At 44.6% G+C, this 26,682-nt stretch overlaps 2 protein-coding genes across 4 annotated transcripts in view; one reads left to right on the top strand and one right to left on the bottom strand.

Moving 5' to 3' along the window:
* KIF24 (kinesin family member 24) overlaps nt 1-10,542 on the bottom strand; it is a 63,629-nt gene extending 53,087 nt beyond the window's left edge. For both annotated transcript variants that reach the window (XM_061163792.1, XM_061163793.1), the window contains exon 1: nt 10,390-10,542. The gene's annotated coding sequence lies outside the window, so the exon portion shown is untranslated. The remainder of the gene's footprint in view (nt 1-10,389) is intronic.
* A 220-nt stretch (nt 10,543-10,762) lies between these two features.
* Nucleotides 10,763-21,620, top strand: NUDT2 (nudix hydrolase 2). 2 transcript variants are annotated; one of them, XM_061163791.1, is made up of 3 exons: nt 10,763-10,888; nt 18,768-18,901; nt 21,027-21,620. In XM_061163791.1, the coding sequence occupies exons 2-3, from the start codon at nt 18,775-18,777 to the stop codon at nt 21,341-21,343; spliced, it is 444 nt and encodes a 147-aa protein (XP_061019774.1). In that variant the 5' UTR covers nt 10,763-10,888; nt 18,768-18,774; the 3' UTR covers nt 21,344-21,620. The 2 variants fall into 2 exon arrangements, with proteins under 2 accessions (XP_061019774.1, XP_061019773.1); XM_061163790.1 differs by lacking the exon at nt 10,763-10,888 and adding an exon at nt 10,895-11,121.
* Nucleotides 21,621-26,682: the final 5,062 nt, after the last annotated feature.

The raw sequence follows: 26,682 nt of genomic DNA, 5'->3' as shown, positions 1-26,682 counted from the left end.
CTTTAATAACTTTTTTGAGATATAATTTACATACCATAAAACTCACCCATTTAAAGTGTACAATTCAATAGTTTTTAGTATGTTCACAGAGTTGTGGCAACCATCACCACAATTTTAGAACATTTTTACCACTCCAAAAAGAAACCCAGTATCATTAAATTTTAGATGTTACACTAGCATCTAAAAGAGAAAAGCATTTCTCCTAAAACATTTACTTCTATCATTAACAAAAACAAAATTAACCACAGAAGAAATCAAGAAAATGTATTGAAAGTTTCTGTGGAAATTTAAGCTGTGGTGAAGAGCTGTTAAGAATGCACAGGCTGAGTTATTTTTTAGACTCTTGTAGCACAGAATGAAAATCTCAAGAGCTTTGTTTGAATAAATTAGAAGGGCATATCGAACATGTTCCAGGTGGGTGTTTATGGCCATAGTTTTTAAGAAGTAATTCAATATAAGCCTCATAATGCATAAACTAAAGCCAGTTTCATTTTATTAAGAATATTAGGAACTCTACCCTCACTTATTTTAAATAAATCGCCCTGTTTAAAACAAAAGGAAACCTGATTCATTTTTCCATGTATTTCATAGTATCAAATAATCTGTTATCTTTATAATGTTTAACTGAACAATTCTTTAAAGGGGTATTTATTTTTGTTATAAAGAACACAATGAAGAGGAAACTAAAATGTGGCTTTGGGTAACTTTGATGGTAGAAAAAACAAAAGTTGGTAACATTTGTGTGTCACAGCTTTTTAAAAGAAAAATATTCAAATTTATTTCAGAAATAATTCATGTTCTCAAGTTTAAAAAAATTCACTCCATTAAACAACAAAATTTCAAATTATTTATCCTGAGCAACCCCAGAAACTAAAAGTTCACAAATGCTGGAAATAACCAGATCATTTGTGAGGTAATTAAAAAAACACACACAGTAAACAGAACTCCTAGATCAAACCTGACAAATACAACTTACAAAGCTCTTTAAAAGACCATTAAATTTAAAAATAAATATTCTGCATGGAAAAGCCTTTTAAGGGCACTTTTAGGAAGTTATTTAAAATGTAACTGTAAAAGAGTAATATTTACTTCTAAATATGATCGGATTATGTTAGAGGAAACGTTTTAAATGAAATGGCAGAGAACATGCGGCTTTCTAGAAAAAGAAAATAAGGTGCAGTGAGGCAGGTTATCTTCACTAAGGGGAAAAAGGTGTGGAAGAAGAGAAAACAAATTAAAGAAGGCAGAGTTATGGAGAACATTCAGAACAAAGAATAATGGGGGTAAACAACACTGAAAAACTGTGTGGCATTATCTTACAAAGTTGAGTGTTTTTATAGCCTACAACCAAGGCAACTCAACTCTTAGGTATATTCCTTAGAAAAACCTCTGCACATGAGCTTCATGAGGCACACACAGAAAATGTTCAGAGCAGCACTGTTCACAAAAGCCAAAAACAAAATAACCTGAATGCCCACTGGCAGGAGGATAAATAAACTTGGGTATATTCAAACAATGGAACATTATACAATAGTGGTAAGAGAACAAACTATACTAAACAACTTGTCAAATCTCAGAAACATCATGAGGAAAAAAAGAAATCCCAGAAAACAATGTTCCTTTTCCTAAGGCTATGCCAAAGCCTTTGACTGTGTGGATCACAATAAACTGTGGAAAATTCTGAAAGAGATGGGAATACCAGACCACCTGACCTGCCTCTTGAGAAAACTATACACAGGTCAGGAAGCAACAGTTAGAACTGGACATGGAACAACAGACTGGTTCCAAATAGAAAAAGGAGGCAGTATATTGTCACCCTGCTTATTTAACTTATATGCAGAGAAATGCTGGGCTGGATGAAGCACAAGCTGGAATCAAGATTGCCGGGAGAAACATCAATAACCTCAGATACGCAGACGATACCACCCTTATGGCAGAAAGTGAAGAAGAACTAAAGAGCCTCTTGATGAAAGTGAAAGAGGAGAGTCAAAAAGTTGGCTTAAAGCTCAACATTCAGAAAACTAAGATCATGGCATCCGGTCCCATCACTTCATGGCAAATAGATGGGGAAACAGTGGCTGACTTTATTTGGGCTCCAAAATCACTGCAGATGGTGACTGCAGCCATGAAATTAAAAGACGCTTACTCCTTGGAAGGAAAGTTATGACCAACCTAGACAGCATATTAAAAAGCAGAGACATTACTCTGCCAACAAAGGTACATCTAGTCAAGGCTATGGTTTTTCCAGTGGTCATGTATGGTTGTGAGAGTTGGACTATAAAGAAAGCTGAGCGCCGAAGAATTGATGCTTTTGAACTCTGGTGTTGGAGAGGACTCTTAAAGAGTCCCTTAGACTGCAAGGAGATCCAACCAGTCAGTTCTAAAGGAAATCAGTCCTGAATATTCACTGGAAGGACTGATGTTGAAGCTAAAACTCCAATACTTTGGCCACCTGATGTGAAGAGCTGACTCATTGGAAAAGACCCTGATGCTGGGAAAGATTGAGGGCAGGAGGAGAAGGGGATGACAGAGGATGAGATGGTTGGATGGCATCACCGACTCAATGGACATGAGTTTGGGTAAACTCCGAAGTTGGTGTTGGACAGGGAGGCCTAGCATGCTGCAGCTCATGGGGTCGCAGAGTTGGAAACAACACAGCGACTGAACTGAACTGAAGGCTTCAAAAGCAAGCAAATCCACTGCATTATTTAAGCATCAAAATAGAAAATGTAGGATAATGGCTATTTCCGATGGAAGAGCAAGAAAGTGGTGAACAGAAGAGAATACAGGACATTATCTGCTAGGTCTTAGACATTTATTCATTTTGTATTATGCTTCGTAACTTACATATATATGCTTCATAATACCCTTTGGAATGTATCACATAATATTTATATTAAGGGGGGAAAAAAGAATCCTACAGCTTTCCCGGTCAACAGAGATCATCCTGTTTATAGCTGATCTAGGGCATCAGAGGATGAGATGGCTGGACGGCATCACTAATGCAATGGACATGAACTTGGGCAAACTTTGGGAGGTGGTTGAAGGACAGGGAGGCCTGGCGTGCTGTAGCCCAATGGTTTGCAAAGAGCTGGACAAGACTGGGAGACTGAACAATAACAACAAAGTCTATAATACTAGGCCCATGAAGGATTTCCTCACATCTTGTAGTCTGGCTTGAATGTTTAAAATTTTTTTAAATTGCAATATTTAAGAAGCAGGAACAATTAAAATTAAGTTATGGCTCTACTCTTTAGAAGGACATATATTACCCTATACACCATAGTCCCCCTGCTCCCTATTTCTTTATACCCACCAACTTTATTCATTTCCATTAATTGGTTAGCCCTGTGTACATCAGAGTTTGAGAACTAGGATCTGCTCCAACACCTTCATTTTATATGGTATCTGAGGCTCTGAATGATTAAGTGACTTGCCTAAGGTCACACAGCTTTGATAGGCTAAACCTCAGTGGTCTTTTCAAACACCTTACTATTTTCCATTTTCTACTTACTGAGTTATATATGTTTTAAATGAATATACTGTTTCTGAAAGAAAAGGACTCCACAGGCAGGTCAGCAGGCATTAGAACATACTACATGCTCTCATTAATACAGAGGTGATGTGAAATATTATACAAGGACTAAAATAGCTTCTGACTGCCAAGAAGTATTTCTTTATCTGAGTTCCCCTAAATTGTGACAATAGCCACTTAAAAAATACTTATCTAGATAACAACTGTATTGAGATACAATTCATATACCATACAACTCACCCATAAAGTTTCAAAGCCTTTTAGTAAATGCCTTTTTAGTATGTGTAGTACTAAACCATCAATCCATCTGGCCCTAGGTAATAATGATCACTTTAAAAAACAAAGTCACACAGTACTGTTAGTAACCGGATACAACACAAATCCAATATTCTCAATGAAACTGCATTAAGACGTTTGTGTACCCTACAATAGGCATAAGATCCCTAATTAAGAACACAAGAATTCAATATTGCCAGTGGGAGGTTAAAGGGTGGCTAGTAGAGTATATACTCTTCCTCCAACAAGAGAATTAAGTTATTTCAAGCTCCAGATATTGTTCTATCTATAGACCACTGGTCTTAAGAAAGGGATACTAGACACCTGCTTAAAACAACAGCTGCAAAGGGATAAAAATATATGATTCCTAATGTAACTCTTAAGGCTAAATGTGAATTTTGGGATACAAATCATATGAGTTATACCCAAAAGTACTTTGTGAAAGATTATTTTTGCAACTGAAAAAAAAAAGTTTCAAGGTTTATGGTTAAGTAGCTAATGCTTTGCAATTACCGCAATTTCATTCAAGAGCCCCACTATGACACTTTAAAATTTCTAAGTTTCTAAGCATAACTAAACTGTTGGACTCAGTTATTTTAAAACAGTGCAAGTATTGCTCTCTCTAAATATAGAGGTTTAATTTTGAAATAATTCCCTGGAACAGGTGGTAACCAATATAGGGTTTAAACTCAGTGTTTTATTTTTTAAACCTTGGCCTAATCCAATTGTGATGGTGCCAGTGGTAAAAAACTTACCTGCCAATGCAGGAGATGTAAGAGACATGGGTTTGATCTTTGGGTTGGGAAGATGCCTGGAGGAGGGCATGGAAACCCACTCCAGTATTCAAGCCTGGAGAATCCCATGGACAGAGAAGCCTGGCGGGCTAAAGTCCACGGGGTCGCACAGAGTTGGACACCACTGAAGAGACAGCACACACGTACAATCCAATTGTAGATGTTGGTCACTTTCAGATTTGTTGCCATTTGGCAGTTATAAAATACTTATCATAAAATATATCCCACATGGTTAATAGCTATTACAATATAGTTATATTGTTTACTGTTAAATAACTTTATGTAATATATAGTTATGGTTTTCTATAAAGATATTGTTGTAGAAAAATAACGATTACAGTTTTATAAATTACTAACATGATAAGAGATTTCTTTTACTCAGGGTTATACTCTCTTGGGAACTATTACCACAATGGCACCAGAAATAATTTCTAAAGGAACGATGCTGAGAAAACAAAGGACAATTAAAACAATTCCATTCACTGGGATCTGATGCTGGGAAAGACTGAAGGTGGGAGGAGAAGGGGACAACAGAGGATGAGATGGCTGGATGGCATCACTGACTCAATGGACATAAGTTTGAGTAAACTCTGGAAGTTGGTGGTGGACAGGAAGGCCTGGTGTACTGCAGTCCATGCGGTCTCAAAGAGTGGGACACAACTGAGCAACTGAACTGAACTGAATTAATTATGCTACTTGATTAATCCTGGAAGACTTTTTATGAGAGATGGCAATTATCACCTCGCTTTATATAAATGAAACCAATGCAGAGATAATTTATTAAAAACAGCTATATGAATTTGTTTTGACAGCAATAAGATATCTGTATGTTGGCTACACAACTCTATACCACTAGTTCTAACCAATCAAATCTCAACATAAGCAGGTAACTTAAAAGACTATAAAAGACACACTACTGCTCCTCATTGCTTGTGAAAACTCTTCTAGTCGTTTTGGCCTGAATATCGTGCAATATTATTAACCAGCTACTTTCAGAATTTCAGTGTAACTTTATCTCACCTCACAATAAAACTAACCATCTTACAGATATCTTTTCCTCCAACCTGCAGCAAAAATATGCAGGTATAATCATCAAAAATCCCTCAAGAGTGAACATTCCAACTATTTGTCAATAACTAAACTCATTCCCCACGAAATCTGTTCCTCCATTTCTCTGTGCCTTGGAGAAGTGGGGGTTGGGGTGAGGTAAGTGACAAAATACCATCTAGTCACTCAGAGCTAAACTGGGAAGCATCTTTAGATTCCTTCTCCTTTAATCCCAAACCTAATCAACAGGTCCAGTCAATTTAATCTAAGTATCTGTCACATCTCCCCTTAGATATTCTCATTCCTACTACCACAAGAATGGTTCAGCCTCAGATGGTGGTTCACCTAGATCATCACATGCCTCTTAACTGCTCTCCTCACCTCCAGTTTTGCCCCCTCCAAGCCATCGACTGCACTAGAGAACCAGATCATTATTTTGAGAGCATAGTTATGACCATGCTGCTCCCTTATTTAAAACCTTTCAGTGGCATCCTGTCACCTATCTAAAGGCCAAAATCCAAGCTCGTTAGCATGTCCTACAAAGCTTCTGATGCTGGGAAAGATTGAGGGCAGAAGGGGGCAACAGAGGATGAAATGGTTGGACGGCATCACTGACTCAATGGACATGAGTTTGAGCAAACTGATAGTACAAGACAGGGAAGCCTGGTATGGGTCAGTCCAGGGGACCGCAAAGAGTCAGACACAACAACAAGGTCTACAGTCTAGCCCATTCCTCTCCCCACCTCACTCCTCAGTTCAGTCAACTTCTTAGACTGTTATCTTTGCATTTATTCACACTGTACTCTTAAATGGGCTCCTCTGACTCTCATCGAACCTCATTTTAACTTTCTCTTACCCACTGATTAAAATACAAATGAGTTTTTTCTGGTCTCCCCATATGTGGCTGGATTTCCCTTCTATGTTCGTATCATACTTTTTGCATATTTTTATTATTGAAGCTACATTGTTATAATTATCTATGAGTATGTCTATTTCCTTCACTAGAATAGCATCTTGTGGTCAAGGAATGTGTCTTATTAATCTTTTTATCCCTAGAACCTAAAGAGTCCTGGGAATAATAAACATACAATAATTATTCAATGCATAAATATCCCTGCACTATTTTTAAAACTATAAAAAAGCATTTGATACCACTTGCAGTCACCAGTAGTAAAACTTTTGTATCAGGCATAGTTTGATTACTTAGGAAAACTATAGCAGAGTTGGTGTCTTGACTCACTACTTCTGAGCAAGAAAATGAAAGAAGTTCCTATCACACAAACAAATTGCTATGGACAAAGCTATGGTCACAGTAACAAAAACCTTTCATCTAGTCACTCAAGAAATAGCTTGAAGGTCTTTTATGAGCTAGGCTCTTTCTAAACATTGAGGAACAAAACAGGTAAGGTCACTGCCCTCAAGGTGCTATTATTTTAATGGAAGGAGATAATCAATAATCAAATAAGCAAGATAATTTCAGATAGTGACAAGTGTGATGAAAAAAATAAAGCAGGATGAAGATTCTACTTCGACATTGGATGATCAGAGAAGACTTCATTCAGAAGAGAATATTTGAGGTGAAATCTGAAATAATGTGAAGGAGTCATTTATGTAAAGATCAAGAGAAAGAACATACCAGGCAAACACACTGGCCCTAAAGTTGCCCTAAAGCATGACATGAGCAAGCAATCAAGAGAAGATCAGTTTGGCTCTAGCACAGTAGATGAAAGAGAAAGTTATATGAGATGACAACAGAAAGGTAGGGGACAGATCAAATGCAGTCCAGTGGGCCACATAAAGGTGTCTGGAATTTAAAGTGAAGCAGGAAGTCTTTGGAGGATCTTAAGCAGGGGAAAGGACATGATCTTTAAAGATTACTTTGTCAGTTCTGTGGTGGAATGGATCGCAGAGAACGGGCAGAAATGGAGGGAGGGAGATCAGTGGGAAGCTACTGCAGTTAAACAGGCAGAAAATGATAGTGACTTGGAAGAGATTTTTTGCTTTTGTGAGGATTAGCTGGGATAATGTAATAAAGTGCTAAATAAGCAATCAAATAACATAAGCACTAAAAAAAAAAAAAAAAAAAAAAAAACCCCAAGAGTAAGAATAGAAGCTATACATTGGTCTCTGCCTTGAGATCCTGGCACAGAGCTTCTAAAACCCTTGTAATTTCCCAAGCAATAACAGCACTAGGAGTATCTCTTAGTGGCAGCTCTGGGTCAGCTCCTGGATAGAAAGACTAAACCACAAAGAGAAGCTTAGAATTTTTCAGCCACTACCTCCTAGTCTCCAGAGATGGGGGAAGGGCTGGCAGGGGAGTTAATAACTCATCACATCTGTATGATGAAGTCTCTGTGAAAATCCCAAAAGGACAGGGTTCAGAGAGCTTTTGGGTTGGTGTATTCATCCACGCCGAGAGGGTGACACATCCCAACTCCATAGGCACAGAAGCTCCTGCACTTGAAACCTTCCCAAGACCATGCCCTATGGACCTCTTCATCTGACTGTTATCTGAATCCTTTATCATATCCTTTAACATCCTGGTAAACATCAGCGTTTCTCTGAGTTCTGGGAGCTGCTGTAGCAAATTAACTGAACCTGAGGAGGGGGCTTGCGAACTTCCAATTCGTAGTCAAATCTGACAGAAGTTGTGGGTATCTGAGGACTTACCACTTGTGACTGGTGTCTGAAGTGGTATGGAGCAGTCTTGTGGGACTAAGCCCTTAACCTCTAGGATCTGACACTACCTCCAGGTAAACAGTGCTGGATTGAGGTAAATTGTAGAACACCCAGCTGGTGTCACAGAAAATTGTTTTGGCGGGGAGGGGGAACCCTGACACATGTGGTTTTTCCCTACACAGGAAAAAAGACATACTGGTGGAAAACTGAATTTTTCCAATATGAATGGTACCTATTAGATTATGCTTATAGAAAAGTCTTCTTGTTTAATAGGATGATGAACATCGAAGTCCTTGAGACATCATCTTGGGAAGTATATAATGACTACAACACTCAAAGTACAAGAAGAAATCCATCACTCATTTAACAAAATTTGTTGACGACCTACTCTGAACAAATTATGAATAGGTTTGCTGAGCGAGCACAGGAAACTGGATTAATTCATCAGTTAAAGTGAAGAGATCTGAGAAGAATATTTCAACTCACTTTACCAACAACAAAAGTGGAGTCCAGAGAAAGAAACTGCTATTCCTCCTCAATTGGAAGATAAGAGAACCATACCCTAGTTTGCTCCAAGGCCATACTATGAATAGTTAAAGATTTTCATTAACAACAGAAACCAAAAGTCTTTAATGAAGTGGTATGTGGGTAGTACATACTGTACTATGCTAAGAAAAATGTATATTTATATAAAGCCCTTGATACAGTGCTTTTCACAGGGTAAATGCTCAATAATGGTAGCTATTAATTACCTCCAGCTGTATGGTCTCTGGAAGGCTGAGTGTGTGATCTCTACCTGCCAACAACTGCTTGACTAAATTGATAATAGAGCCACAGGACTTCTAATTTAACCTTTTGATTTTCCACATGGAAAAAGAGAAATCTAAAAGAGCTAAATGACCTGCAAAGCCAGCCATAGTGAGTGAGTTAGAGCCAAAACCAAACTCTGAATCCCCAGTCGGGTTTCCATTACATGTCATAGGTCTGTGGCTTAACTATAAGGTTTTACTCAAACTTTCACAGGAAAGTAATTAAGAACAGAGCTGCTATACCTAACTTTTTTCAATCCTTTTATTAAAGTCAGCATTGAGCTATGATTTTGATATAAGAATCAACAAAGCATAATGGCAACATATAGTCTTATGAGTTAAAAACGAAACAACAGTCTTGGTAATACAATTCTATCAGGGACACCTGATAAATGGAAAGGCTACCAGAGCAGCTGTTATATGTGCTCAAGTAGACTACAAGCAGAATACAAATACAAAAGAGAAAAGGATTTAAATAAAACGTTTTCCAAAACACACTGAAAATGTGACAATAGCTGTGGGTCACTAAGAAACTGAGATTATGTCTCTTGGCATACAGCAACAACAGAAGGGTTTGTTTTAAGCAACACTAAGAGAAAGTTCAATAAAAACTGGGAGACCAAGACTAAAAGCCATAAGGTAGGAAGAGTTCCAGTAAGCAACCAAAAAGTTCTCCATTTCACACAGAGTGGAAAGGCCAACCGTGAACTTCCAGGTCCTTGTGCATATGAGATTAGAATGCCCTCTTCCTAGTTCTATAAAAATTAAAAAATAATCTCTGTAAGGGAGGAAAAACGGGGCAGGGCATAAAGAGGAATCCAATCTATTTGTGGTGACTTAAATTCAACTCAACAAATATTTCCTAAAAAATCTATGTGTGAAACATGAAAGATGCTTGCCTTGCCTCAGAGACTTCAGAATTACACGGGAGAAGGGAGAAGAACGCGGTTCACGGAAGTACACAAATAACCCAAGGCAGAACAGAAGCACTCTAAGAGAGGTTCCAGTCAGGGCTTTGGGTCCAAAAGCAAGACTCCGAGACTCAGAAAAAGTTTCACGGGAGAAGTGGGGAAGAAGGGTAGGCGAGTGGGTGAACGGCCGACCGGGAGACGTCAACTCCCGGTTTCCTTTACAACTGCCCGCCTCTTCACGCGCTCGGCGGGCGCCCTGCTCACCCTCTCCGGCAGAGGCATGCACTAAGGCTCTCGACCAGGCCAACCCGCCTTGATTCTCTTCCGCCATTTCTCACCTCGGAGGCTTCCAAATTCCTCCTCGGTCAACCTTGTCTGAAGACTGAAGACAACGCTGAGAGGAGAAAGCCCCAAGGCGGGCGACTGGAACCCTCTCAGCTCACAAGCTGGAGCCTGCGGCCAGGCCTCATCCCCATGGCAACGCCCCCAAGCGCCGGTTCGAACGCCCGCGCCGACGCCCGCGCGCCGGCAGTCCCACACCGTCCACCAATGAGCATCGAGGGAACGCGTGGACGTGGACCGCCTTCTCTTCTAGAAGGCCAATCAGAAACCCGATGAAACAGTGGGCGTAACTCTCACTTTCCGCCCTTCAACCAATCGTTCCACTGAAATGAAAATCTCGCGATGTTCTAAGCGAGAGGAACGCACCTTTGAGGCGGGTCCAGGATCCTTCCGCCCCGAGCAGTTGGTCGTCCAAAGCGCAACCCAGCTCTTGGGATTGGTCGACGGACTGCCAGTCTTCGCCCAAGGTCCGCCTTTTGCCTCCTTCTACTCGGGGTGAGTAGCCTTAAAGAGTGATTACTGGGTTTAGTTCTCCGCGGAGAAATTGAGGCTCGGAGCAATGAGTCTGCAGCTGACTAACCTCCGGTCGCTGTAGGGTCGTGGACCTGTCTTTCTCCAGCTGGCTGTGGGGCGCGGGCAGGCCAGACTCCAGCCGCTGCAGAGAGAAAGGAGGGAGACCCTTTGGGGGCCCCGCGAGCCTTGTTTGTCCCGAAACGAGTGGTGATCGGGTAGGTCGTCGGAAACCCAGAGTACCGGGTGTGGGGCCCAGCCACCCTAGCGCCATACCTTCCCTTCCTTGGGCCTCAGTTTTAACTTTGTTACTCTTTAAACCCTGCCTACTTTCCAAGAGAGGTTTTATATTTTCTAATTACTTCCTTTATTGAATGGATACTATCGTGACAGTTAGAACAGAAGTCACAGGAGAGTCCTTACTATTTAAAAACTTCTTTTTTCCTTGTGGCCTAGTTTGGACCTTATTTATCTATTATATCTCTCAAGGGGAAAAATAAATAAATATATGAATGACATTAAAGAAGTTGAATGCAATCAAATAGCCAAAGGTAGCTGGTGTCGAGTCCAGGTTGAGAGCACTGATGTTAGGAGTGGGCAGATCTGCTTTTGAGTCCCTACCCAGACTCATCTCTGAGCTGTAATTTTCTTTTTCCTCTTCTGAAAACGAGGAGTAATGCCTCATGGGGTTCTTGTGAAAATTAAGTGAAATAATGAAGGTAAAGCACGTGGCAAAATGCCTGACAAGTAGTAGCTCTTCCAAAAGTGGTAGCTATTATCTTCATACTAGAAATAAGAAAATATATTAGCCAATGGAACCAGTAGATGTACTGTAATTGAGTGCCCAATTTAGTTCAAAACTTGTCAGTTAAATAACTAATAATTAAGGAAACAATTTGTTCTTCAAAAGAGTGAAATTTCTTCATAGTAGCTATATTAAAACATCTTGGGGGGCTGTCAGGGATGTACATGGTGTGATGAACAGTGTGTTCACTGACAGTTTTGCAGAAAATATGAAAAGTCATTTTTTTATTCAACTATTAGTGAAAGCTGAGAGCATGTCATTAAAACATAACAGAGAAGCTTTCTGATGATGTTTTATACAGGGATTAAGTGTGACATATATCTAGTACTTCTGATATGTCAGACCCTAGGTATACATTATTTGAAACTCTGCAACAACTGTTAATAGTAGGTTGGTATTTCCTTATTTGGAAAAGGAGGCTTAGAGAAGTGTGTTGCTCAAAATAAAATGCTGTTGAATTAGGGAGCTAAGTCTTTTTCACTGCAAAGCCAGCCATGCTTTTCTGTGTTGTGCATTCTGTTTTTGACTGAGAAAGGATGAAAATACTTGGAATACAGGCAGTCTTTACCATCTAAGCCTCCAGGGAAGCCTCCCAGGTGACGCTGGTGGTAAAGAACCCTCCTGCCAATGCAGGAGACATAAGAGAAGGGGGGTTCAATCCCTGGGTTGGGAAGATCCCCTGGAGGAGGAGATAGCAATCCACTCCTGTATTCTTGCCTGGAGAATCCCATGGACAGAGGAGCCTGGAGAGCTACAGTCCATAGCGTCACAGAGTCAGACACAACTGAAGTGACTTAGCAAGCAAGCAAACTCGTAGTCATCCTTTAAAACCCTTATGGAAGTACCCCTTGACCTAAAGATAATCATTCCATCTTTGCTGTCTTTACATCTTACACATACCTTTGTGATGCACAAAATACATCTAGTGACTTGTCTGTTTAAATACCTTCCACTTTCACTAGTATTCAGCTTCCTATCTACTCTTCAGTCCTGTCACACTGCTTGTCGAATGGGACACACTCAACAGACATTAGATGAGAGAATGAATCCTTGCAGGCTCTAGTATTAGAATTCCCCATGTTTGCTGGAAAGCAAAAATTGTACAGCAGATGGCACTAATAGGCCACTTAACAGTTCTCCTTCACCAGAAACGATTTTTGTCCCAACCTTGTCTGACTTTGACTTCATCCTTGAAGCCAGTATTCATGTCATTACAGGTGAAATCTCCCATTTCCTCCCTCAGCCAAACAGCAAAGATAGCAAGATGACGCAGCAGCTTAGTCTTTGAAACAGAGAGTGGCAGATGTCCAGGTAAAGGTGAGGTTGAGGGAACATTTTCTTTGTCTCAGCTCATCAGTTTATGGTAGTTGGGGGTTTTTCTTTTCTTTCTTTTTTAGTTTTATCTTTTTGTTGTTGTTGTTGCTTTATTCAAAGATGAGAGCCTTATTTCTGTTCACTTCTTCGAAAGGGAAGAAGGGACTAGGAGAATTGGAGAAGAGACCATCATGATGTGTGATGTGAAGAGAAGCTGAGCAGTCACATAGCTAGCTGCTTGTGGGTAGGCAGAGTTGACCTTCCTCCTCATAGTGGAGTGGCCTGGGCAAATTTCCAGGACACGAGTGCCCCAAGTTAGTTACTTGTGTGCTTGTCCAAGGTTGGCATCAAGTGTGTCCCCAATACTTCGTGCTTGAGAACCCTCAGGCTACTGGGTATGGTTTTGAACGTGTGGTTATAGGCTCCAGCTTCCCCCGCCCCCCCCCCCCCAAAAAAAAAAAAAACAAAAGCAGAGGCATAGAAACCTTTATCAGAGAGACAAAGTTTAGGGGCATCAGACTACACTTTACCCCTCCAGGGTTGTCTTTGGGCAACAGGATCTTCATCTATGTCAGCCTCCAACTAAAACTTCTGTGAATAGGATTCCAGTTAGACATCTTTAAAATCCTCCATATGAATGTAGATCAAAGTGTGGGAATTTTGGAACTGGAAGCAATTTAATAAATCATTTTCGTATCCTCTTTCAGGGCCACTTGTGCCCTACACCCTGCTGTTTCACGGTAAGCACAGCTGTATAGTGGAAAAAATACAAACTTTGGAGTTAGACTTGGTTTCCCTGTATCTCTGATGGTAAAGATTCTGCCTGCAATGCAAGAGACCCAAGTTAGGTCCCTGAGTTGGGAAGATTCCCTGGAGAAGGGAATGGGTACCCACTCCAGTATTCTTGCCTGGAGAATTCCGTGGACAGAGGAGCGTGGAGGGCTACAGTCCGTGAAGTTGCAAAGAGTCAGATACCACTGAGTGACTAATACTTCCACTTTTCACTTTTACTTAGATTCAAATCTCAGCATTCACAAACCAGTTAGGCGGTTGGGCAAGTATTTTAAACATCTGAATTTCCTTATCTTAAACTGGAGGTACCAATGCTTATTGTGAAGAGTTGTCTTGAGCATTATAAAAGATAAAAAAACATTGCATGGGGTAGATTCTTGATAACATGGTGGGGTGAAATACTGTTTCTGCTAGAGGGATTTTAGACTATGAGGAACAGGTTGCAGGAGGATTTGGAGAGCTCTTTCTAAAGGTACATTTGTGACAGCTCCTGTGGTTGAGCCTTGCTTGCAATAGCACTCTGATTAATTTGATGAAAATATTGGACCACAGCACATCAGTATAGACATTTATCTGTGAATTATTTTTTGGCACCTAAGTCCTCAACCTCCTAGGCGGTGAGGGAATTGTATCTATAGAGAAAGCCAGGAGCACTTTTCCTTAGCTTCTGGAACCTTCTGCTGACATTGAGGGGGTTTTGTTCAGGTTTTTTTTAAACCACCTAAGGCACTTTGCTACTTTGCTGAAGTGTGAATTGCCTGCTGTCAGCCTGGAGTTCTCACCTCGGAAATCTGGCTGCAGGCATATTTGCATATTAGATGGTGTGTTCTTTAACCCCCTGAGGTTTGAATCCACTCAGTGTTTGAGTGTGTGTATGTGTATCTGTGAGAGAGAGAGAGGAAGAAAGAAATCTGGATACTTTAAAACCCCAGGACAGTTTCAGCTCCACGGTCTCCAGAAAAACAGAAAACTTCCAACAATAGCTCCATTGACTTTTATGTAAATGGCACTCTTCAGGAAAACACTGGGCTATTTCCCAAAGTCCCAGAACAGAACCTGAGCATTTGTTTGAGTGGGAGGTGGGGAGATAGTTCTGTTGAGTCAATGAACATCTGTTGAGAGCTGCTGTGCTGGGTCCCAGGAGACAGCTCACAGTCTGGCTCTTACCTGCCAGAGGTGCAGAGATTTACCATACTAGATGTGAGTGCTTGTGATGGCTTTGTACCATGTCCATGTAGCTAAGCTGGAACTGAGTTTCCCAGGAGTCCCTTCCTGGATAGTTCCAGGTTAGGGCTGACCTCAGGAGAATTTTGTGCAAGATTTGGAAGGTTGAAGTGAAGTAGCAGCTGGTCCACTGAAGGACAGAGCCGGATCCCGGGCATGGTGGCAGGACATACCTCTGGACACTCTGATCTGCTGGCTCACTTTGGGGTGCAGGACAGCACCCAGGCCCGCAGCTCCCCAATTCCTACTGCATCACCTCCTTCAGCTGCTCCAAGTCCCGGGTTGGGTGTACGCTCAGCTCTGTGGCAAAGGGCTCCAGCTTTTCCTGCAAGTCACCCAAGTCAATGAGCTTGGAGACAGTGGACAGAAGTCTTCCACTTCACAGTCAGCTTTCCTTTCCAGCTGCTGGCCTCACCAGCTTACAGAGACTTCAGGCCTAACACCAGATGCAGAGGTGACAGAGGTACATGGGTTTCTCCATCAACTTCCTGATTGGACAAGGTCTATTCCCTACCCTGAATTCTTACAGTATTCTGTTTCTCTTATCAAACATGACAGTAGTAGATTATTCAGGCCATGTTAAAGGCCCAGAAGATGGAGGGATTAGAAGCCAGAAGGCTTCACAGAAAAGGTGACATCTGAGTTGTTGCTGAAAGGATAAGGAGATGGTTGCATGGATGGGGAAGGAAGGAGAAACTGTAGAGTTCAGCTGGCTCAAGCCAAGTGATTGGAGACGAACAGGAGTTCTGCCTTTCTGTCCTCTCTGGGTACAGAGCACAGGTAGAAAGTGAACATCTGTCTGATCCTGGCTCTTGATCCTAGCTCTTCTGGTCTGACTGTTAGCTGTGGTCACCACTGAATACAGGTATCTACTGAGATACAGTTTTGGTAGGGTGCACCCTTGTCACTAACCTAAGCCTCCTCCCCATAGGACAGTGCTGGCCTGCTGCCCTCTCCCCGGTGGTGCCACATGGCCACCGCAGGCTTGTCTCTCTTGGCCCCCATGGAGGCATCTTTGTTTCCTCATGCAGCGTTGGTGACGGCAGTGGTGTGAAAGAATGCCCAGGGGCTTCCTGTCCTAGGCCGGGCACTGTGCACTCTAGCCTTGGATCCCTAAGCTTGTCCCAACATCCATCTCATGGGACTCTACTCGAAGCAGGGGCAAGGTACCCTACACCTGTAACTTACTGATGCTTTCTGAGCATCACGATAGGAAGGTCTGGGATCAGGTACCTATTCCTACCTAAACCTGTAACCAGTAATTTGAAATCTTCCTTCACTAGTTCTTTGGTGACAGGGTTCCTTCTGGCTTCCAGAATAAAGTCCTTAGCATGTATTTATTCCCTGGGAGACCAGGGAGCAGAACACCACATTTAATAAAAGCCCTGATAGCAGTTTATATATGAATTTTAAACTTGGAAGGATCCACACTTTACATACTGTTATGAGCCACTCTTTTTCCACTTAGTGTGTCTGAAAAGTGTTTTACAAGCAGCACATTTGTCTCTACCTCATTTTTTAAAAAATTACTTATTTTGGCTGCACTGGGTCTTCACTGTGGTGCGGGGGTTCTCTTGTTGAGGGTCACAGACTCCACAGAGCTCAGGCCCGGTGGTCGTGGCACATGGACTTGGTTGCCCCACGGCACGTGGGATCTTAGTTCCCCAACCAGGGATTGAACCCTGCGTTGGAAGGCAGATGCTTAACCAGTGGACCGCCAGGGAAGCTCATCTTGATTGAGCAGCATCAAGGGGGCCATGGAGATCATCCACTCCTATTCCAGCCACTCCTCTCAGCATCAGTTGTGCCACCCAGGAGCACCTGCTTCTTCTCCAGCCCTGGAATCCTGCAGACGAGGCCCTGCAGCTCGGGCCTCTGCCTGCCTGGCCAGTCCCTCAGACCTCAGCTGTGCTTTAGATACCCGGTTTTCTTCCAGTTCTGCCATCTCACCCGGGAACCCTTGTCCATGCTGTTCCCCCTACCTGGAGCACATGTTCCTTCTTCCCTTTGCCAGTTTACCTTTTACTCATCCTTTACTTCTCTGCTCAAACACCTTTCTTTCAGGAAGCATTCCTTATCACTTCTCGGCCTGTTGGCTAAGATCAAGTGTAGGAAGTATACCTTGATCCCTCAGGCAAGGTCAAGTTTCCAATCATACATTTTCCCTTTGGAACACAGACCTTATTGACAAATATCTTTAAATTTGCTTAACTATTTAAAGTCTTCCTCTCCTACTAGACTATAAACTATATTCTATATTCATGCAAAGGCAAAGGCCAAGCACAGTACTTGGTACATAGTAGGTGCTCCATAAATATTTGCTGCATGAACAAATGCCACAAGTTTTTCTTTAGCAGGGCCTTATTGAAAGGATCTTCCATGTTTTTTGGGGTGTGTGTGTGTGTGTGTGTGTGTGTTTGGCTGCACGCATGGCATGCAGGATCTTAGTTCCACACCCCCTGCAGTGGAATCTCAGAGTCTTAAAGGCTGGACCACCAGGGAAGTCCCTCCTGTCTTTTGTTGTTGACATTTTTTCCTGCAGTGGAAAGAAGGCTAAATGGAAAAGACTAAAAAAAACTCTGTTGTTATTGTATGGCTGATTATGAAGTTAATGGTCTCAGTAAATTTCCAAATAATACAGATATATATGGAGCAGAAAATGAAAGTTTCCCCATAATCTCATCCTCCAGAAAACGGTATTAATGATGCACAGACATTTTTCTGTGCCTATTGAAGTCTATTGAGTGCTTATTAATCAGCAGGCACTGTTCTAAACCATTTGACAAAGTTAAGTCATGTAATCCTCACAGCAACCCTTTAGAGTAGAGCTGTTATTATCCTGTCTCACAGCTGAGGAAACTGAGCCTTGGGAGCTCATCACATGGTGAATGAATGGCAGAGCCTGAACTTGAACCCAGGCTCCAGGTTCATACTCTTGACCACTCTGCTAGTTCGCCTCTGATGGGATGGGAAGACTTTCTACCATGGGTGCCCCTTTATATTTTGAATTTTGGACCATGTGAATGTATCACATTCCAAAACATAAAAGACTGAAAAAAACCAGTAACAAATAAATTTTTAGAACACTAAGCCACCGTTCCTAAGTGACCCTTCTAAGCCATCAGAAACCACATTGTTTCCCAGAGAATGCTAATCAATACTCTGTGATGACCTATATGGAAAAGAATCTAAAATGGAGTGGGTATATGTATAATGATTCATTCTGCTGTACGGCAGAAACTAACCAACATTGTAAATCAACTATGCCCCAAAATAATTAAACGATAGAAGTTAAAAAATACAAAGAAACCATACTTTGGGGTCTCTCTGCTCCAGAGTCTCAAGCTGAGGGGAAATGGGATTGTGGATTTGATGATGACATTGTACTGCGTCTCTCCCATTCCTAGCAGCTCTCCAGTTTTGGTGAGTTTACACCTAAGGATCTCGCATCTCTACACACACACACACACGGGCCCTGCTCTGGCAAAGAGACCCGGAAAAGTTGGGACAGACCCACACTACCAGCTAGAGGCTGGGGCCTGCAGTTAGACACAAAGGCCTGTATCTGACTCCTGGCTTCTCCACATTGGTCCTCAGCATGTAGGTAATGAGGTCACTGTTAGCTGGTCTGTGTGACTCCCCGGCACCAGAGTGCTGCCCCCCTCCGGCCTCCTCAGTATGGATCTTCCTGTTTTTGTGTAACTTGGCACATCTTTGTTACGCCTTCAGATAGACCATGGCCCTGAGAGCATGTGGCTTGATCATCTTCCGAAGACGCCTCATCCCCAGGGTGGACAACGCTGCAATTGAGTTTCTGCTGCTACAGGCATCAGATGGCATTCATCACTGGACTCCTCCCAAAGGTGGGAGGCCAGGGGGTGGGCTGTGGGGAGATGCCAAGCGCTGTTCAGAAATCCACGCTGCCAGGCACCCTACAGCACTTGCTTCCCGGTGATTGTGTAGCAGGAGGTGGGTGTGTGGGCAGAAGCTCTCGGTCCTTTCTGCATACAAGGTCTACATGCCAGGCCAGAGAAGAACCGAAATAGAACTCTGAGACTGAATACCAGGTTTCCTTGTCTCAATCACCAGAGTGTCAGCCTCTCCAGTGAATGATGGGGAACGAGAAGAGGCACTGAGCTGGCCACTGGGGACCCTGGGGCTAGGGCATTCCTGGGCTACAGGTTAAGAGTGAACAGCCCCCAGACAGAAGGGAGCAGAGACTTTAAGGGGAAGTGGGGTGGGGGAGAGGTGAGCAAGGCTCCTCCAGGGTTGGAGGAGGGCTTCTCTGGTGGCTCAGATGGTAAAGAATCTGCCTGCAATTTGAGAGACCTGGCTTCACACCCTGGGCTGGGAAAATCCCCTGGAGAAGGGAATGACGACCCACTCTAGTATTCTTGCCTGGAGAGTTCCATAGACAGAGAAGCCTGGTGGGCTGTAATCCATGGGGTCATAAAGAGTCGGATGCGACTGAGCGACTAACATCTTAAGGTTGGAGAACAAGGAAGTGGGAACAGGAAAAACAATTGGCACATTTGAGTTCCACTGGGAAGAAACAAAGTGAAAAAATAAAAAAAGAGGTGTCACCAATACTATGAATAGGAATATTCACACTTGCCTCCTGACCACCTGAGTCACACTGCATGGTGCCTGTCAATGAAAGATTTCAAAGGAAATCTCTGAATTTTCCCTGCCTTAGGCGGGGGAGAAGTTACCATCTTAGCACTGTTGGGCAGAATGCTGAATAGATGCTGTTGGGTGGGGTGTGCTTAGAGGTTCGCACACAGTTCTGAGGGAAGGTCAAGCATCCCGAATCAGCGTCACCTCTCTGCCCACCAGCATCCCTCCCACCTGCCTCCCCCGATGCAGTACCTGCCTATCTTTGTGTCCACAGCTATATGGAGGTGCTTCCAGAGAAAATGCCCCAGCAGCCATGGACAGAAATGGAATTTTAAGTCCAGACTCCTGGTTGCTTTCTGTGGGAGCTGTGCAGCAGCAGCTGACTGGGGCGCTGCTCTGGGGACCCCCGGGAAGGAGGAGACTAGGATGTAGCCCTGTCTTTGAGCTAAGAAGAGAACAGTTAAGAATTCCTGCTTCCCAGGAGCTCCCGAAGCAGGAGCCCCCAGCAACTTGTTGAAGCCATGTGTTGATCGAGGCTGCCAGACCCCTCCCAGGCCTTCTTGGCCCCCTTGGGCAAGCTGAGAATTTGCAGGGAGGGCCTTGAGGCAAAGCCGAGGGCTGCTTCCAGTCTGCAGAGCTTCAAGTTCTCTTACAACAGTTTCTTGGCAGTTGTCTGCTTGGGTTTGGTCCTTGCCAACAAATTTTCTTAGAACTGGCTCTCGGCTTGTCCTTAGTCTAAGTTCCCATCAGGACTTTCCCTATGAAACTAGAATCTGGCCTTACTCAGTTAGAAAGATGAAAACAATTTGGAAGAGCCTTGATAGCTACTTGGAAACAGCTGCTGGTGCCTTGGTATAGGGTTTAGAGCCTGACCGTTGGCCCTGGGACTTCGGGCACCAACTGCAGACAGTGTTAAGTCCTCACTGTGGGCTATAAGTGAAGACCTCCCTCTTCAGCCAGCTCCCACCTGGCAAGAAAGGACCACCCCTCCTTGGGAGAGTCACGTTAAGGTCTCCCAGGGAAGGGTCTCCGTGAGAACATGGGATGAAGAGAGCTCCAGAGGAAAATAGAGCAGAGGTCTGGGGGAGGCCGATTCTTCCACATCGAGGAGCAGCATTCTAGACCAGACTTGCCAAATGTATGGTTTGTTTCACTCTCTGTAGCGAAGTTGGGGTGGGGAAGGGTCTTGCCCAGACACCACAGAGCCAGACCCTCCCCGTCCTGTACCCTGTTCCCCGCCAGTATAGGATATTGCCAAAGCCTAGCAACACCTAGAAAAGTCACCAGAGACCCCAGCTTTAAATCATCTGACCTGGAAAATCAAGCTTTGTTGATGATTATATTTGCTTCCTCTTCTTTTTTCCTCACCAGGCCATGTGGAACCAGGAGAAAGTGACTTGGAAACAGCCCTTCGGGAGACCCAGGAGGAAGCAGGCATAGAAGCAAGCCAGCTGACCATCATTGAGGGCTTCAGAAGGGAGCTCAATTACGTGGCCAGGGAGAAGCCTAAAATTGTCATCTACTGGCTGGCGGAGGTAAAGGACTGCGATGTGGAGGTCCACCTCTCCCACGAGCACCAAGCCTACCGCTGGCTGGGGCTGGAGGATGCCTGCCAGTTGGCTCAGTTTGAGGAGATGAAGGCAGCACTCCAAGAAGGACACCAGTTTCTCTGCTCCACAGCGACCTGAACTGACCAGAGTCCGGCCTTTTGCCTCAGTAGGATCCTTCAGGGCCTTCTGAGATGACCTGCCTTCACTTCACTTCACTTCCTTGGTCTGTGGCTTATTATAGCAGAGAGCAGAGAGGCTAGTAAAATCAGCTCAGGACTCTCAGAGGAGAGCAAGCAAGAATCTCAGCTAGGTGGAAAGGAAGGGAAAGGAGGAGTTTAAAAAAAAAAGCCCAGGTCCAGTGAGTGCCTCCTTATACTTTATGAATAAACTTCAAGCAGCTTCTCTCTCCCTCTAACCTGCTGTATTTATTTCATGGACTTTTGCTATGGGCGTGGGGCAGGGGGCGGTGAAGGAAAACTAGAGTGGATCAGAGCTCCAACCTTAGCCGGAGGGAACCCTGGGTCCAAACACTGTACCCCAGAGAAGCTGAGGGAGGGAGTCAGAATCAGGAAGACCCAACATGACCAGGGTAGCTCTTCTGCCCCTGGACCTCCAGGCACTTTCACCCCACCCCACCGACGTGCCTGAGATGTTGTGGCTTTTAGTGGACAGGACAACCAGTGAGTGGGACTGGAGTGAAGGAATTGGGTCTGCCCGCCATATCCACAGGTGCCGAGGACCCATAGTGGGACTCGAACACCTGTGGAGTTTGGTATCCACAGTGGGTCCCCCAGTCCTCCGCAGGTAACAGAGTAGGATTGTACTCACTGATGTATCTTTTCCTGGCACCAGGGACACATGTTGCAGGTGCTCAGTAAGTATTTCCTAAAATAGAGACCTAGAGAACATTGGAACAGATCCCCAGTCACAACAGGGACAGGAGGGTCAGGCAGCCCTGGGCCACCAGGTCAATGACACACACTCCCGCCTCCCGGCCCAGTCCTGACTCCCACGGTCAGCGTGGTGTCAGTGTGACTGAGGTCACTGGCGAGGAGCAGGCCTGAGCCTGGGGCCTCTGCTGGGCCACCTGCAGCCCTGTCACTTCCCTGTGCCATCCTCGCCTGCTGCAGCCTTCTCCACCTTTAGCAGGCCTTGCTCATTGGCATTCCTCTCTTCCTACCTACTCCCTTTCTCCACAATTCTGCTGGAAGATCCAGAGGCGCAAGAGTTGGGCCATGGCCCTCTTAACGCTTGCTACTAGGGCTCACAGAACGCAGGGAAGGTGTTAGATCCTACAGCCCTTCCAGGAGCTGTTAGCAGCTGGGTTCATGTGGATTTCATTAGAGGGTTGTTGCCCAATGAAGTGCAGAAGATTGGCTGGGAAGGGGCATTGGCAAAGGTCAACCTGGATTACCAGGGTCAAGAGCAGGCACCCCCAGACGAAATAGAGAAGTCACCCGGGTCTCCGACAGGCTTCCAGATGTTTTCAGTCACCGCCCCTCCGTGTAGACAGGGCAGAAGTACTAGTGAACAGGATCTTGGAGCCCTGCCAGGGGCCTGAACGGTTTTGTTCCTCACCCCTCCAAGCGACACTCCCTGAAGGAGGCCTGCTGCAGGAAGTTTTTGGAGCTTAGTGTTCTCTTTCCAAGCCAGCAGGGACCACATCCTACTGATTTAATAAATGCCTGCTGGGCAGTGGTGCCAAACCACAGACTGGCTGCCTCCTAATGAGGGCTGGCCGGCCCTGTGCTCTCAGCATGGGAGTCTGAGGGAGTCTGTGGAATCTCAAAATGCTCAGCACTTGTACATCAGAGTTTGAAGGGACCTGGAAAATGACCTGATTCTGCTGCTCATTTTTTTTTTAAGCTGGGAATATTGAGGCTTAAGAAGCTGGATGGCCCTGGCAATTGTCTATATGTGAGGTCCTTCGAGAATTAGGTGCCTCAGGGGACTCTTATTTTAGAATATCTTGTGTAGCTTTGGAGTCATTCTTCTAGGCCTTACAGAGTTTTCCATTAAAACACAGGTACTTTGGAGAAGGGGGGTGGATAAATTGCATTCAGCTGCTCACTTTGTGGGACGAATTGACAGGTGTGACTGGGGCATGTTAATGGGCAGTGGATGAGGGAGGGTGAGAGCAGAACTGAGATTGGGGTCTAACAGGTGAGTGGGCTTTGTTGTCATCACCACTTTGCTTTTGGCTGTCTGGGCTTGTTCAAGGGTTATGGGGCTAAGACTGCAATTTCCCCTTCAGTCTCAGGCCCTCCATCCAGGTTCCAGAGCATCTCCTCCTGGAAGCTTTCCCTGACAACCACTCATTCTCTAAACACTGTTCTGTCCCCACCTACACCCAAAGAGGCTTCTCTTGGAGTTGCACTTATTTTCTCCACTACCACCTGCACCACCCCAGGGTGAAATGTTAGTCCTTAGTCGTGTCTGACTCTTTGCAACCCCACGTGTTATAGCCCACTAGGCTTCTCTGTCCATGGAAATCTCCAGGCAAGAATACTGGAGTGGTTTTCTATTCCCTTCTCCAGGGGTTTCTGACCCAGGGATTGAACCCAGGTCTCCTGCATCGAAGGCAGATTCTTTACCCTCTGAGCCACCAGGGAAGCCCATCCTGGGGTGAAGAAGCTTCTAGTAAGTTAATCTCCACGAGGGTGGTCCTAAGTTGCCCCCTCTTGGGGGCCTTTGATAGAGGCTCTGGAAAACCAAAATGCCCTTTTGACTCTCAGAGGCAGTATCTTATACCTCCACAGTAAGCAGTTGTTTGCTGAATTGAAGATCTAAAGGCATGAAGCTATAGGGGTGATTTTAATTGTAGAATTTAAATTGAAATACTGGTGCCAGTGTGGGACCCCAGGTGGGGCCCCCACTGGTGAGAAGCAGAGGCTGACTGCTCCCTGAGTGATCCAGCGGGTCCCTTAGGCTCTAGAGGGGGGCAGTGCCAACCCCACTGCAGCCCCCTAGAGGCTGTGCTACAGAGTCCAGCAAAGCTTGCTCTCCACCTTCCTTCTAACCCTCCCCCTTCACTTCCTTCCCTTCCTACCCTGCCTCCACCTCAGATTATGTAATAGGAAGCTCTCAACAGGACCCCCCGAGGAGGGGAAAGGGGCTATGGAGGGGAAAGACAGCAGTAGGATACTGAGTCAGAGGCAAAGTCTCTTCCTGTTCTTCAGACCGGGACCCCCTCCCTGCCCAGGGACTGAACCTCTTCCTCCTTAGTTTTCCCCACTCCGCCAACCCCACCCTCAGACTCAGGGCTTAACCTTATAAGGCCAAGAATTCTCCCCTCTCTTAATGGGTGAGGGGGTGAAAAGGTACAAATTTTCAGTTGTAAAATAAATACATACAGTCATTGGGCTGTAATGAACAGCATGGTGACTATAGTTAATACTGTATCACATATTTAAAAGTAGGTAGGAGAGTGGATCTTGAATGGTCTCATTACAAGAAAAAAAAAATTTTGTAACTGATGACAGCTGTTAACTGGACTTACTGTGGTGATCATTTAGCAATATATACAAATAACAAATCATTATACTGAATACCTGAAGTTAATATGTTACTGATGCCTCAATTTAACAAAAATTTCAGTTTCTCTTTTCCCCTATAGTCCATTAAAATGGTAAAGTGCCTTGAAAAAAAGAAATTCTCTCCTCCCCTCAAGCTGCTGGAAAGATCCTTGGGCAAGATGAAATAAAATAGCTAGCCTGAAGATAAAAACCATGTTGTTCCTTGGGAGCTGGGGTGTGTACCAAAGAGGGGAGGGCATCCGCAGAAGTCCCACTGAGTTGGACAATGGCAGGAAAGGAAATCACCGGGCTGCCGCTGCAGTCTTCTTCAAGGCTGGTCTGGGCAGGCCTCCTCTCATAGGGATGGGCTGTGCAGCTGTTCCCAGAACAGAAGGGAGTATCTCTTCAAATGATTTTCAAAATATGCTCATAAGCATGTGCGTGTGAGCAAAACAAAAGTGTGAGAAGAATTTAGATCTTAGAGGTCTTGAACATCAGAGCTTGAATTTTTTCCTAAATGACCTGATTGAATTTCAGAAAGATTTGCTTGGCTGCCTGCTATACTGATTGAATTGAAGTGTTCAAGAGTGGACAGTGAGGAATCCGCTGCAATGGTCCAGGCTAGAACTGATAAGATCTGACATGGGGTAGTGGCCAGGAGATGGAGAAGTCAATACTGCCTTGGATTTGAGAAAAGGGACCAGAAATCCTGGTGAGGGGAACCAACAAAAGAAGACTTACTGGCTCTGTAGTCAACCAGGGTGAGGGATCCTTTGCCCAGATCTGGGAGAACAGAGCAAAGAGCCTCCCAGAAAATTCAAATCTTGGTCTTGAGAGAGGACTTGGCCAGAGTTCAGCTGACTCATATAGTGCTGGAAGGGAAACTGGGGCAGACTCTAAGGCTGTACGTGGTCACAGAACGGGGGTGTTAGTCCCCAGTCTCAGATATTCTGCAGTGTCCACTCAAGCTCCCCGCCCCCATTACCGCTGGAGAAGGGAGTTCTCCATTCCTGCATACCAGCCTCTCTACCCCCACCCTGAGTGGTACAGAAAAGACCAGTGGGGAATGGCCATGACAAGGCTGCTGGAAGCTCCATCGAGGGGAATTAGCCCTCCCTCCCACCCCGATGTGCAGAGATAAACATGGAATGTACAAGAGGTGCTGGCAGGGATGGTGGGGGGCTGCACAAGGCTCCAAGGGGGCAGAGTTTCTGGCATCCTAGCAAATGGGTAGAGGGAGCTTTTAGTCCTGGTCCCTCCCCTCCCCCCATCCCAAGACCAGCTCTTTCTCATGGTTCCTACCGTTCCAGCCACCACCCCCAACTTCTTGAACCTCTTTTTTGTTGTCAGTGGGGGAAAGGGAAACACTTCTTGGTCTAGAATCGGACCCATTGGGTGGCTGCTTCAAAGACATACGTTTCCGTGATTTCACAACCTTGGATGTGTACAGACAGGAGCTGGGCCAAGCTGTTGAAAGATGGGTGAAGCCTGGGCGGCAGATTCTAGGTATCTCAATACAGAACATCAGGTTCCAGTCCAGCCTTGGGGACTAATCTGTGTGACTCAAGTCAATGCCCTCTTCCTTTTTTCAGTGTTTTAGTTCGTTCATCTGTGCTTTTGTGATTAATGGGGTCAATGGCAGAGGCCAGACTAGAAACCAGACTACAAGTCAAGGCCCATTTGGCTGGGATGTGGCCAGTCAAGGGCACTCTGCCTTCTGGCCCTGCCCTAGCAGACAGTGAGTGCTCAGTGGGCATGCTGTGTCCCCTCCTCCAGCTGAGCTGCCTGCCCTCAACGCCCTCTTAAAATTCTTAACATTTGACTTCATTTGTTTTTTTTTTTTTTCAATTGGCCACACCACATGGCTTGTGGGATCTTAGTTCCCTGATGACCAGGGATCGAACCCTAGCCCCCTGCAGTGGAAGCGTGGAGTCCTAGCTGCTGGACGGTCAGGGAGCTCCC

This window comes from Dama dama, chromosome 16 (assembly GCF_033118175.1).
Source record: "Dama dama isolate Ldn47 chromosome 16, ASM3311817v1, whole genome shotgun sequence".
NCBI classification, from domain to species: Eukaryota; Metazoa; Chordata; class Mammalia; order Artiodactyla; family Cervidae; genus Dama; species Dama dama.
This window is presented reverse-complemented; position numbering and strand designations above follow the sequence as displayed.